Genomic DNA, 12632 nt, shown 5'->3' on the forward strand with positions numbered 1-12632 from the left:
TGTCAGGTTAAATTACTGGGACAAAAAGCCAAAGTTGTATGAAATGGACAGGCGCATATATGTGAATGCTTGCAATTAAATTTCAGAGGTAAAGGTTTTAAGGTCCTTATCAAGAAGCTAATCTCCAATGAACCAAAAGGCACTAGAGAACTGGATGATACAGCACCATTTTCAAAGAGAAAGAAAACAGCAGTTTTTACCCAATTTGAACTATAACAAAGAATATCCTTTTCCAACACCATCCTGTAAACAGAAGTTAGATTTAGCTGTAACATGGAGGATCAAAGGTTAACTGGGTCTGAGTTTATGTAATTGTAAAGTAATTGCTTTAGTTTTTCTAGTGTCTTGCTGAAATCATCGCCTCATTTTAGGCTGTTTTTCAACAGAATGTTAAATTTCCTTACCATATGGTATTAAAATGTAATTGTCTTACAATTAATTAATTAAAAGATCCCACAACTTGTGTGTTGGCATATGAAATACCATAGATATTTTCGAGGATCTTTTCAGTTGACAATTGGTGGTAGATACTCTGCTGGAGAACTCTAGAGAAATTTTCTGTATAACACACTGTTCTTTTCATTTGTTTATCCTCGACTTCAGCTGGCAGCTCATTGTCTGCTAGAAAGTGTGTCACAGGAGGACATTTCTGCTAGCAAATGTTTTTAAACAACAGACAAAAGAAGGGATGGATGACATTAAGTAGCACATCTGTGTCCATTAAAGCTAAAATACAAACCACAGTGTTTCTAAAGACATAAGTAGATCACATGAATCGGTGTGCTGGTTAATTAAATAGAAAAGAACAAAAGTAACAGGGCAGAGATGCAGTTGTATGGACGAGAAGGCACTTTCATAATGTCCCTGTGTGCAAGAATGGGACTTCCTGTGTTGAAAAGAAATACATTTTTCGTTGAATGTTGTGATAGCAAAATGAAGATTTCCCTTCTTACTTATCAACTGCCACATAACTCATGTTAGATGATTAGAGAAAGCAATGGTGTACATCTTTACTGAAGACACAATAAGAAAGGAGAGCGAGACAAAAGGACTGAGTGTTAACATATCTGGTTTGAGGGCAAAGTTCAGAGGTGGGACTCTTAAAATAGAAACCCCAGCTCTAGGAACTCAATTATCAAATCTTGAAGACAGGCTTTGTCAGTTACAGTGGTGTGCAACTTTGCTAGTTAATAGCTTGGACTAGAAAAGAATGACAGCTATGTAAAGCCTTCAAAGTAGAGACAACTCAATGGTATGATAACTTGAAGCAAAAGTTTTTTTCAAGGGTATATCAATATGTCAGATTTTCAAACATACTCTGAACTTAACATTAGAATTGATTTTTATCTTTTTTAAATACTGAAGTTTACTAAGCAAGTAGTATCAAAAACTTTAATATATTTGCAATATTAATGATGAAAGAAATGGATTGCTAGCCACAGAATAAGAATTAAAAGATTAAAAATGAGAATTGCCTATCTATGCTTCTATTTTATCTCTCATTAGCATTAATTCATTCACTGAATTAATAAAGATATGCAAATGTGATCCAGCTTGTATTTATTTCCTGAATTATTTAACTACAACATAATAATGAACAATACACTGTCCTGATTTCGCTCTATGCTGGGAATTAGGCACTGTCCATGTGGTCTTCAATATTGATTATTCTTTTTTTTTTGGTTTTTCGAGACAGGGTTTCTCTGTGTAGCTTTGCGCCTTTCCTGGGACTCACTTGGTAGCCCAGGCTGGCCTCGAACTCACAGAGATCCGCCTGCCTCTGCCTCCCGAGTGCTGGGATTAAAGGCGTGCGCCACCACCGCCCAGCAATATTGATTATTCTTAAAGAAATGTTACATTGGCCTATCTTCAGAAGGCTCAGTTTCCCCTTTGCTACTTCCATCAAGGGTTATCTTAAAATACTGCACATATTTTATGGTTCCAACTGAAGAGAAGGAGGGGAGAAACTCCATTTTAATAATGGGTCCTAAGAGACTTTCAAATGTACATAGACACAATAGCCTGTAGCTGCAACGGTACCTTGAAGACTGTAAGTCATATGAAGACAGAATATTTAAGAGGGAGCTGGTGGTTTACTTTCAGTGTGCAGTACTACATACTTGGTAGTGGTGTAGACACATGTGCATTAACAGGGACGGCTCTGAAAGTGTCACCACGCAGAGCACACCCCGTGAACATTTGTTCAGAGTACTGTCAGAGCAAATGAAGCAAGTGACACTTTACTGACTCCCTCATTTTACTCTGCAGTCTTAGCTCATTTCTACCTTTACCGTTGTTCTTCATTTTAATGATTTTTTTTTTTTTTTTTTTTTGGTTTTTCGAGACAGGGTTTCTCTGTGTAGCTTTGCGCCTTTCCTGGAACTCACTTTGGAGACCAGGCTGGCCTCGAACTCACAGAGATCCGCCTGCCTCTGCCTCCCGAGTGCTGGGATTAAAGGCATGCGCCACCACTGCCCAGCTATTTTAATGATTTTTGATAGTCTACAGATTTGAACATTATCACAAAGTTATACATATCCCATTCATTCTAAACTGGGAAAGGAGGCCCTGGGGGACACACACCATACTGAAGTGTATCCACTGAGAACTTGATACAGACTTTAGGATTTGTAAAAATACTCAAGTTTCCCTCTTAGGCAACACGTGAGATTCACAGTTCATTAATAAACACTAACCTAATGAGCCTACTGTGCTTGCTTAATATTGGAGACTTTGAGCCAGCGGTATACATAGGCTTATAAATATGCAAATCCAAAAGAAGAGGGCAAGAGGTACTCAGGAACCAGCAAGGGGAGTGCCCATTAACTGTATGAAAACTTAATTTATTGGTTCTGGAATATTTGCGCCATGTCTATAATTTAGACACAAATTTCATTGACGATATTTCATGGAGCCTATACCGACTACAATTTCCTAATTTTTAAAATGTTTATTAAAATAAAATGACAATTCACAAATGTGGCTATAACACAAGCAACATACCTGCAGGTGTGGTCATCACTTACACTTGCAATTTCATGGCCTTCCTTGGGATGGAACACCAAGTCATTAATGAAATCTGAATGACCCTCCAAAACCTGGAAGAGAGAGATCAGTAAGGAAGCATGGGTACAAACTACAACATCCTTATCGAATAGTTTCACTCTGTAATTCTTTTCTTTTTCTTTTTTTTAAGGTTTTTTTTTTTTTTTTGAGACAGGGTTTCTTTGTATGGTCCTGACTGTCCTGGAACTCTGTAGACGAGGCTAGCCTTGAACTTGAGTGCAGCACCACCACCTGGAATACTTTTCTATAAATATATTTTAAGAAATTTGCCCCTTTAAAAGTATGATTTATCTCGCCACTTTCCTAGAAGGTTATCTGGGAAAGACGTCAATCATTCACCAGTCTTTCTTTTCTAGTCTGTATTTCTTATAGAAACACACTATTCTTTTAACTGCACCTGTCCTCACAACAACTCTGCGCTCAGTGATTATAGAAAGCTCAAATAAAAACCGAAGTTGGGCTTCCTGAGATAGTATTTCTAGGTTTTCATCATGTATCTGTTGCTTTCACATTTACAACCACCTAACAAATATATATAAATAAATAAATCACGGTCTCCTCTAACGTTTGCAATCATTTGGTCAACGTGAGTGACAGCACCGGAGACAGCTAATATCCAAGCCCATAGCCTCAGTCAACACAAAATTCCTCTTCTGGCCCTTAAAGGAACAAATGGGAACTTGCAATGGTCGGTGTTATTCTCATAAGAAAACATGACACAATTTCAACTCAATGTGAGGGCAGCTACTTACTATTAATAGTATATATACGTGTGTGTGTATATATATATATATATATATATATCATTTATGTATCAATTATTGTTCTTTGTTCTAAAGGTCTTTTATGAATTAACTCACTCAGTACTCACAACCCAGAGGCAGATACTGTACTCGCTGCAGGTAGGACTGAGCTTTGAATGCAAGGAGTGTGACTCTTGCATCTATTTCTCTCTCTCTCTCTCTCTCTCATTGGCTTCAAGCCTGGTCATTTTATTTATTTATTTATTTTTATTTTATGTGCATTAGTGTTCTGCCTGCATGTATGTCTATGTGAGGGTGCTGGATCCCTTGGAACTGGAGTTACAGACAGCTGCCAGAAGAGCAGTCAGTGCTCTTAACCGCTGAGACATCTCTCCAGCCAGCCCTGCATCGGTTTTCTTTTTTTTTAAACTTCCTTTTTATTTATTCTTTGTGTTTTTCACATCATGCCTCCCGATCCTACCCATCTCTGTCCCAAAATAAAACAAAATAAAATTTAAGAGGAAAAAAAGAAAAAAAAAAGGGAAAACCTAGTCATGGAGGCTGAAGTGTGACACAGTGAGTCACACAGTAAACCCTGTTATCCATATACTTTTAACATGAGGCATTCATTGTAAGGTCTGGTCCGAGGCCCCTGGGCCCTCACGGGACTGCCTGCACACCCCTTCTGTCCTGTGTTGTCCCATCTGTTTTCTTCAGGAGGTCTGCATTTACTTTTCTAAAAATCTACTTCAGACTTTTCCACCTTTATTGAGCTCCATTAAAACACATATATTTAAGCAGTACATACACACTGTAAAATGATTATAGCAACAGAGCTAATCTACCCATTGTCAGTTTTTAGTTCACCTGCTTCACTTTCCTGATGTGTACTGTGAGAACATCTAGGACTTACTTCCTCAGCAAATTTTAAGAATACGGTCTATTATCTTTCCTTTTTGTAATTATCAATGCAGATATCATGCTCATACTCCTTCACCAGCACTCTGTAATCGTGCCTAGGCTACTCTGTACTCAGTATTTGTCCCTTGAAGTTCTATTTCACTTCATCCTTACTATATCTAGCTGCAAACTCCTCTCTTACTTGTTGTTCCTAGCATCTCTAAGTGTTACATTTACTAACTAGCTTCTTCTAACAACCTAGTTACTAGGGAGTGTAACATAGAAAATGAAACCTGAACTACAGACTATAAAGAGATGGTGAATGATCATCGCCAGCTTGACTGGATCTTCAACTAACTAAGACCCAGGCCTTTGGACTGAAGGGAGAAGACCTTCCTCAGAGTGGCTGGCACCAGACAGAAAACGGTCCCAGGAGAACCAGCGCTGCTGGTCAGCCTGCCTTCACTTCTTGCTGCTGTGTCCAGCCTGCTGTTGCTGCTGTCCCTATTCTTTGCTGACATCAGAGTGCCCATGTGACCTCAGTGAGAAACTTCCAGGCCTTCAAGACCACACTGACTGAACAACAGGGTTCCCAGCCTCTTCAGCATGCAGACTGCCACAATTAGATGACCCAGCTCCTATTAATAATGCCAGTCAATCAAATAAATCCACTTTTATAAATTATATTCATTCTATTGCTTTTGTTCCTCTAAAGAATTCTTGACCAATTCAACGGCCAAAGGTCATTTTAAATCATAATAAGTACAATTTAATAAGCAAAGAAAATGAACAAACTTTAACATATCAATTTATTGTACTTGTCAATATACCTTATATTCATTTTTATCTTGAAGATCTGAAGTAAATAATCTAATTTTCATATCAGCAGCTGAAGTACAAAATCTGAAGAGAAAAAACAAAGCCATTTTTAGCCTTTGTAAATTAAAGTCCTCCCCCATGCCACCTCTGCCTCTAAGTCATCAAATCTTGTCATAACTCGGGATTGGTGGTGGAGGTGGCGTTACTGCAGTTTGCATTAAAAAATATTATAGCCATTAAAGAAGGTAGGAGACAAATCCAATGTTTTATTGTGGAACATATAAACGCTAGTACATTCTGGATTTCTGTCTTCAACTATAAACACAGGATTTCACAGTAAGTTGGCATGGCAAACTTTGCATTCTCTACCTTTCTCTGAAGTTTTGCTACTTTCAGAGTTTCCCAATCATCCTTTAAGAAGAACAGAAAACCTCAAAGAACTGAAATAAGATGAGAAATCTGCTCTCTACTATGAAAGAAAAACAAGCAGATTAAAAGTGCAGCAAGTCAGGAAGAGAGCAACCAACCAACCAACCAACCAACATCACACTGCATTACCAACCAGACTTCTTTTTAAATATAAACTAAAACTTACAATGAGAGATTCTAAGTCATACCTTAGCCATTTACAGAGCCCACTATGTAGTCACAAAGAACATTCTATTTATTTCAGAATACTATTAAAAATAAAGCAAAAAATAGACAATATGACTATAATCATATCCAATTATAAATAAATCAGGGATATCCAACTTCTTGGCTTCTTTTAGCTCTACTGGATGAAGAACTGTCTTGAGAAAGACATTAAATATATACACATTAGCAAAAAGCTAATGGGTGAACAAGCCTGTGCATAACTTTTATGATATCTGCTGCCACAATAAGCAAGAAGTCTTCACATAATAATCTAATTCTGAAGCACCTGCTTGGAGGGTCTTAAACCCATCAAGCAGGCCCAAGTTTGTCACCACTCATGAAGAAGATGGACATATCTAAGTAACACAACATCATTTTCTTTTTATATTTTGAAGTAAAAGGGCAACAGTAAATAAATGGACACTTGACATCGTAGTTGAGAAATCATTGAGTCAGTATTTGGTTTGAAGGAAGTAGTTACAATTCTCAGTGTATTATCAAGATGCTTGCCAGGTGGTTTGGCTTGAATTTTACTATTGGTGTTCTATATTTTTTAAAAATAGTGTCCCACAAACATAGGTGCTGCCAAACAGTGATGACATGAACGGGTGTAAAGCAAGGGACATTTGTCGCTGGAATGATGAGACTTACAAAGTCTAGTTAGAAAAAGAGGTTGGTAAAGAGACACGATCACATTTTTACTGAATGTCAGATTGCAACTCTGTGTACTCCATATGTTGATGTACTCTTTCCTGTCGATTTGGTAGAATCAGAATTACCACCGAAACAAATTGGTGGGCATGACTGAAGGTGCTCTAGATCACCAAAGAAGCATAGCTACTCCTCTGTCACAGTAACCCCAAATGTCCACTGTCTGCATGGGAACTCAAAACAGTGTTGGCCATCACTGTGCTTCACTCTCTAAGTCACTCTCAGCACATTAACATCTGATGGTGCCAATTCGACTGTGCTTGGAAGACAATACATTAGAAGCCACACCACTGTAAAACTGAAGTCATGAATGCATACAAATAGTAAGAGCATACACACATTCATTTAGTGACAGTATGACACAATGTTGTCATCCACAAAGTCCTTCTTAAGAACTGCAGGGCCAAGTTACCGGTCCCTCATCCATAATGTTTTAAGTTCATGAGTTTGTGTTGGGCCTACTTCATAGCTATCCTGGGCCACGCACAGCCCCTGGACTGTGGGTTGGTACTCCTGTGAGCAATGAAAAGAGTTTTGATATAAAAATAAGTTTCTCTTTTATATTCCTGATCCTTCTAAATTTTACACATTAAGAATATACTATCTTTATAATAAAATGTGTAATTTGTTTGAAAACAATAAATTTAAGCTGTCAGCTTGCTCTAAAATATTCTTCAAATTATATATATATATATGTATGTGTGTGTGTGTGTGTGTGTATATATATATATATATATATTCCAAAAAGGATTAGAGGCAGCTTACTAAAAAACAAGACATAAACAAAATCCCTCAAAAAAAAAAAAAAAAAGGTAAACGATTGCAAACCTACTGAAATTTGAAGAAAGAAGTAACAAAGAATGAAGTGAGTGAGTGTCTGATGCAGTAGACTAGGCTACAAGAAATGTCACAAAATCAAACACAAACTGTGGGAACAAGACTGTTTCTATTACTTGCTGTTGTCTAGGTACAGATACTGTGAATTTGCCTTTTAATACAAAGAAAAAAGCATACCAGCTGTCGACAATCACTTATGTGTGCTGACAAAAGATGCTGGATAGATCATTCAATGTTAGATCAAAGTTGTAAATCTGCTGGGCATAGTGGCACATGCCTTTAATTTTAGCACTTGGGAGAGACAGCCAGGAGGATTTCTGAGAGATCAAGGCCTGTGGGAGCTAAATAAACTGTCTGGGGAAAAAAAAAGGCTGTAAAATCTAGAAAAAAAGAGAAGATCTTCAAAGCCTTGTAGGCAAAGTCATCTTATAGAGAAAACAAATCACAAAAGGGCTGGAAATTATTAGTCACAAGGGAAATGCCATATCTTAATGACATCAGAAAACCTCAGAACTGAACTAGAGCCATTACAATTCAATATACTAAATGTGGGGAGCAGGAAGAGCAACGTGAACACACACCATTTACTGGAATACACAGTGGTAGAAATGCTTCAGAAACGGGACCCTCGTTCCAGGCTTTGGACTGCTAGAGACAGAACACAGCGCCTCAGGCATGTTAGGCGAGTGTCTACCACTGAGCCTCATCCATAGCCCCAGAATCTGGCACTTTCTTTCTATTTAATGTGTTGGCTTTGCATGCATGTATGTATGTATATCCCATGCACAGCTGGTGCCTGCAGAGGCCAGGAGGGTTGTGGCCCATCCTGTGGGTACAAGGAACCAAACCCAGGCCGCCTGTAAGAGCAGTTAAGTACTCTTAGCTGCTGAGCCACCATCTCCCCAGCTCCCCGTGCTTCCTGAATATTAAACATGTATCTCTTTGTGACCCAGCGATTCTACTTCTCAGAGAATAAAACTATATATCCACTAAAGCTGGATAAAGGTATGCACATGAAACTGGAGTTATAATAGCTAAAAACTGGAAACTGTCCTGGTATCCATTACAGAAAAACGGATAAACAAGTGAAAAAATACAAACAATGCAGTAGAATGCAAAGGAGTTGAGGCTCAGAAGCCTCGAGCCTTCACAAAGAACACGTTCTGTATGATCCATCGATGAAGTAACCATAGGTAGAACTAAGTTCTGGTCACAGAACTCCAATTCATGGCTGCTGTGGTGGGAGCAGGGCTTAGGAACTAACCAGAAAAGAATGGGGAATAGAGAAAGGTTGTGTATTCAAAGAATACAGGTTATAAACTACATGAAGAGCTGGGGTTGCTGCTCAGCTGGTAAACACTGCTTGCTTTGCAAGTATGAAAAGCTGAATTCAATTTCCAGAACTCACGGAAGGCACAAGTTAAACATGCCAGGCATAGTGGTGCGTCTGTGCTCCCAGTGCTGGGGAGGCGTAAGAAGGAGGGTCCTTTGCACTATTTGGCCAGGGAATCTGGGCTACTTGGTGAGACCCTGAGGCTGATGGCATTACTGAGAATGACGTATAAAGTTGTCCACCAGCAACTGTACCCATGCATGTCACACACACACACACACACACACACACACACACACACACACTCCACAAAAGCATATGCACTTGTCAAAACTTTATAAAACTGTACTTACAAACTTTCTTACTTTTAGTTATGTGTACGAGTGTGTCAGTGTGTGGGTGTGTCGGTGCCTGTGGAAGCCCTTGACACCACCAGATCCTCCTGGAGTAGGAGTTACAGGTGGTTGTGAGCCACGTGACATGGGTCCTGAGAACTGAACTCTGGTTCTCTGCAAAAGCAGTCTATGCTCTCAATTCCCGAGCCACTCTTCAGGAATCAAACTGTACTATGAAGAGCCCACAGTTTCATCAGATATAAATTGTCCCCTAATTACATTAGTACTTGATTTTTCTCAAAGGCAACTGTTATTTTTTAAGAACGCTTTCATTGAAACTGAAACCCATTGCCTAAACTAGTGAATTATGCTCCGCTGAACATGAAAATATGACCTTGGTTCACATCTGGGGTCAGAAAGACTGTACTACTGTTTAAAAATGTTATTTTAGCAAAGTAGCAACTTATCGCCTTTACATTTATTTTGTGTATGTTTGTACACACACTGGTGGCTATGTGGAGGTCGGAGGAGAGCTTGCTGGAGTTGGCTAGTTGTCCTTCCATCAAGTGGCTCCTGGAAACGGGACTCAGGTAGCCAGGCTTGGCAGCAAGTTCTGCTGCCCACTGTGCCATCTTGCTGCTCTGAAATAGCACTTTAATTCAAAGTACAGATTCTTTGATGACTTTGAATGATCCTGACCAAACTCAGGGAAACAGACTTGGAGTGTGGACCAAACACACGGCCAAGGCATCCATCAGCCACAGTCACAAACCTAAATTGCAAGGATGATAATCCAAAAATTATTAAATAATAGCAAATATCAAAATATCTAATCACCTAAGGCCACGGAAAATAGGCACGGAGCACCTGGGATCACTTGACACGAAGGACATTAGAATGTCTAAACTTACTTGATTACTGGAGGCAGTGAATCAAGTCTGGTCTCTGGGCTCCAGGCTATGCCATCAACTCGGACTCCATGGTGAAACGTCCGTAGGGTTTTGTACTGAATTCCTTCAATGTCTGTTTCTTCCTCCTAAATGTATACAGTGAATGTTTTAATGTTACAAAGACAAATAATAAAATACTCTGAATTTCATCTTAATCAAAATTTATCATGAGGCATGCATATGCTTTGTGAAGATAACTAGATATTGAGATCATACTAGTTTAAGAAATTAAAAAGAGGGCTGGCTGTTCTTCCAGAGGTCCTGAGTTCAATTCCCAGCAACCACATGGTGGCCCACAACCATCTGTAATGAGATCTGGCTCCCTCTTCTGGTGTGCAGGGAGAACAATGTATACATAATAAATGAATAAATAAATAAATAAATCTTAAAAAAAGAACTTAAAAAGAATATTGAGGGCTTGAGATGTAGCTTTATTTAGTATTTGTCTAATATGTACAAGGCCCTAGGTTTGCTCCTCAGTACCCTGGGGGAGGGGCAAAAGAAATGTAAATGAAGAAACAAAAAAGGTGTTAAGCCTCAGTTACAAAGACAAAGTACCTTTAGTTAGGTAAAACAAAACAGGAAACATGTTATACTTCACCTAGGAGACATTTTATTTTTAACAGTATATGTATAACAATTTTAAAAAAATGAGGTTTTAAAAATCAGTTTTCCTGGGAGAAAGAGGCAATGAGGGAAGACACTTAGGGGTCATCCAAAATAGTTGCTCATCTAATTCTTAGACTTGCAAGAATCTATTTTATATATTTCATTATACAGTTTCACAGTATATTCTCATATATACTTATGCTGAATCCCAGGAGATGTATTAAGACAGCTTTTGAGATCCTAGCAAAGTCATTTCTCAGGCATCCTACCCATGTCTTTATAAATTCAAACACCATCTTAAAGTAACTTTAAATTTCAGGTCAACTTGAGTTAACAAAAAGATTTCCCATTAACCAAAGAAGTGAACAGAAATACACTTAGTGAGAAAAGGAAAAAAATTGACAAATTTTGCTACTTCATAATCTGTGTACATTACAACTGCTCAGCTAACAGATACGTCACGGCAGCAGCCACTAACTAAGCAGTTTAAAATCAAGAGCCTAATCACAGCTGACCTCACAGTCTGACTGAGCTCTAGTTTTCCATACTTTACAAACCTAAAAATGAATTTTTATATAAAAATGCACATTATTTCGCTACTGTAACAAGAGTGATGAAAAGCAGGTCTTGTATTTGTTACTCAAATTAGATATGGAATTACTGAGTGGTCAGAGGGATAATGAAATCATAGGGACTGCATAGACCAAGCTTTATGTATTAACAGGAAGCCTTGCCCTGCCCCTGGCATTACTGGCTGTTACTGAGCCAGCCGATGAAAAGAGCAGTGTGTGTGTGGTATAGACAGAGACGACTGCTATTTTTGGTTCAGTTCGGGGTGTAGGCAGTATTGTATAGGCAGGAAATTAAGAGACTTTGGAAAACTTGCTGTAATAGAAATGATTATACAAGGCTCCAGCAATTTGAGGTTGAGGAACAGCCCAGTTGGTGGAAGGGCTACTAAAGGATTTTAAAGTGGTAGGCCTTTCTACCACACCTAGTTAGAGCCGCATGCAGAATTTCAGTAAATTAAAGCTGGTTTATCTAATGCAACTCTTATTTAGTGCTTTCATTTTTACTCAAACATCTGAAAAAAAAATGTTAAAAAAATAATAGCTCCTTAAGCACTTCCAATGAGAAAGAAATAGCTGCTTTTAGGAGAAGTAGATTCAGTAGTAGATAGGGCTATTAGAGTTCCTAACATTAAGGCAGAGTGTCTCCATGTAAATTCTACTTAATGCCCTAGTCTATCTCTGGAAGTGTGGAGAATAAGCTTAATTTAGTGATGGCAAGCCTTGCTACAGCAATCCCGCCTAGGGGAATGAACACATTCAGAGCATATTTAGCACCCGTCTTGAAGCAACAACTGCAAACCATTGAGGTGGTAAGTCAAGCTTTGCTAGTCTAATACCTCTTCCATGATTTTTTTTCAAATACACTATCTCCTTTTAAATCAGAGTACAATGCTGAGCAATAAAGATTATTATATAAAACATTACCAATTTACAGAGAACTGTGCTGTCTGATAAGGTAGCTACTAGCTATATAGAACCTAAAACATTTGAAATGCAGCCAATATGGATACTTTATAAGGTATAAAATATATACAAAGATCTCTATTAATATATCAACTATAGAATAACCTTTATATTGATTATATAGTTATTTTAGTTACCTTAATAGTTAGAATACTTGC

The 12632-nt window shown here is 38.3% G+C and overlaps 1 protein-coding gene across 2 annotated transcripts in view; it reads right to left on the reverse strand.

The window, feature by feature from the left end:
* The window catches only part of Nup37 (nucleoporin 37), a 29901-nt gene that overhangs the window by 13015 nt on the left and 4254 nt on the right, over nucleotides 1-12632 (reverse strand). For both annotated transcript variants that reach the window (XM_028880296.2, XM_028880297.2), the window contains exons 3-5: nucleotides 10292-10416; nucleotides 5540-5612; nucleotides 3004-3098 (exon numbers count right to left, since the gene is read on the reverse strand). In XM_028880296.2, the coding sequence (XP_028736129.1) occupies nucleotides 3004-3098; nucleotides 5540-5612; nucleotides 10292-10416 (293 nt within the window). The remainder of the gene's footprint in view (nucleotides 1-3003; nucleotides 3099-5539; nucleotides 5613-10291; nucleotides 10417-12632) is intronic.

The sequence above is a fragment of the Peromyscus leucopus genome, chromosome 18 (genome assembly GCF_004664715.2).
Source record: "Peromyscus leucopus breed LL Stock chromosome 18, UCI_PerLeu_2.1, whole genome shotgun sequence".
In the NCBI taxonomy this organism is placed as follows: domain Eukaryota; kingdom Metazoa; phylum Chordata; class Mammalia; order Rodentia; family Cricetidae; genus Peromyscus; species Peromyscus leucopus.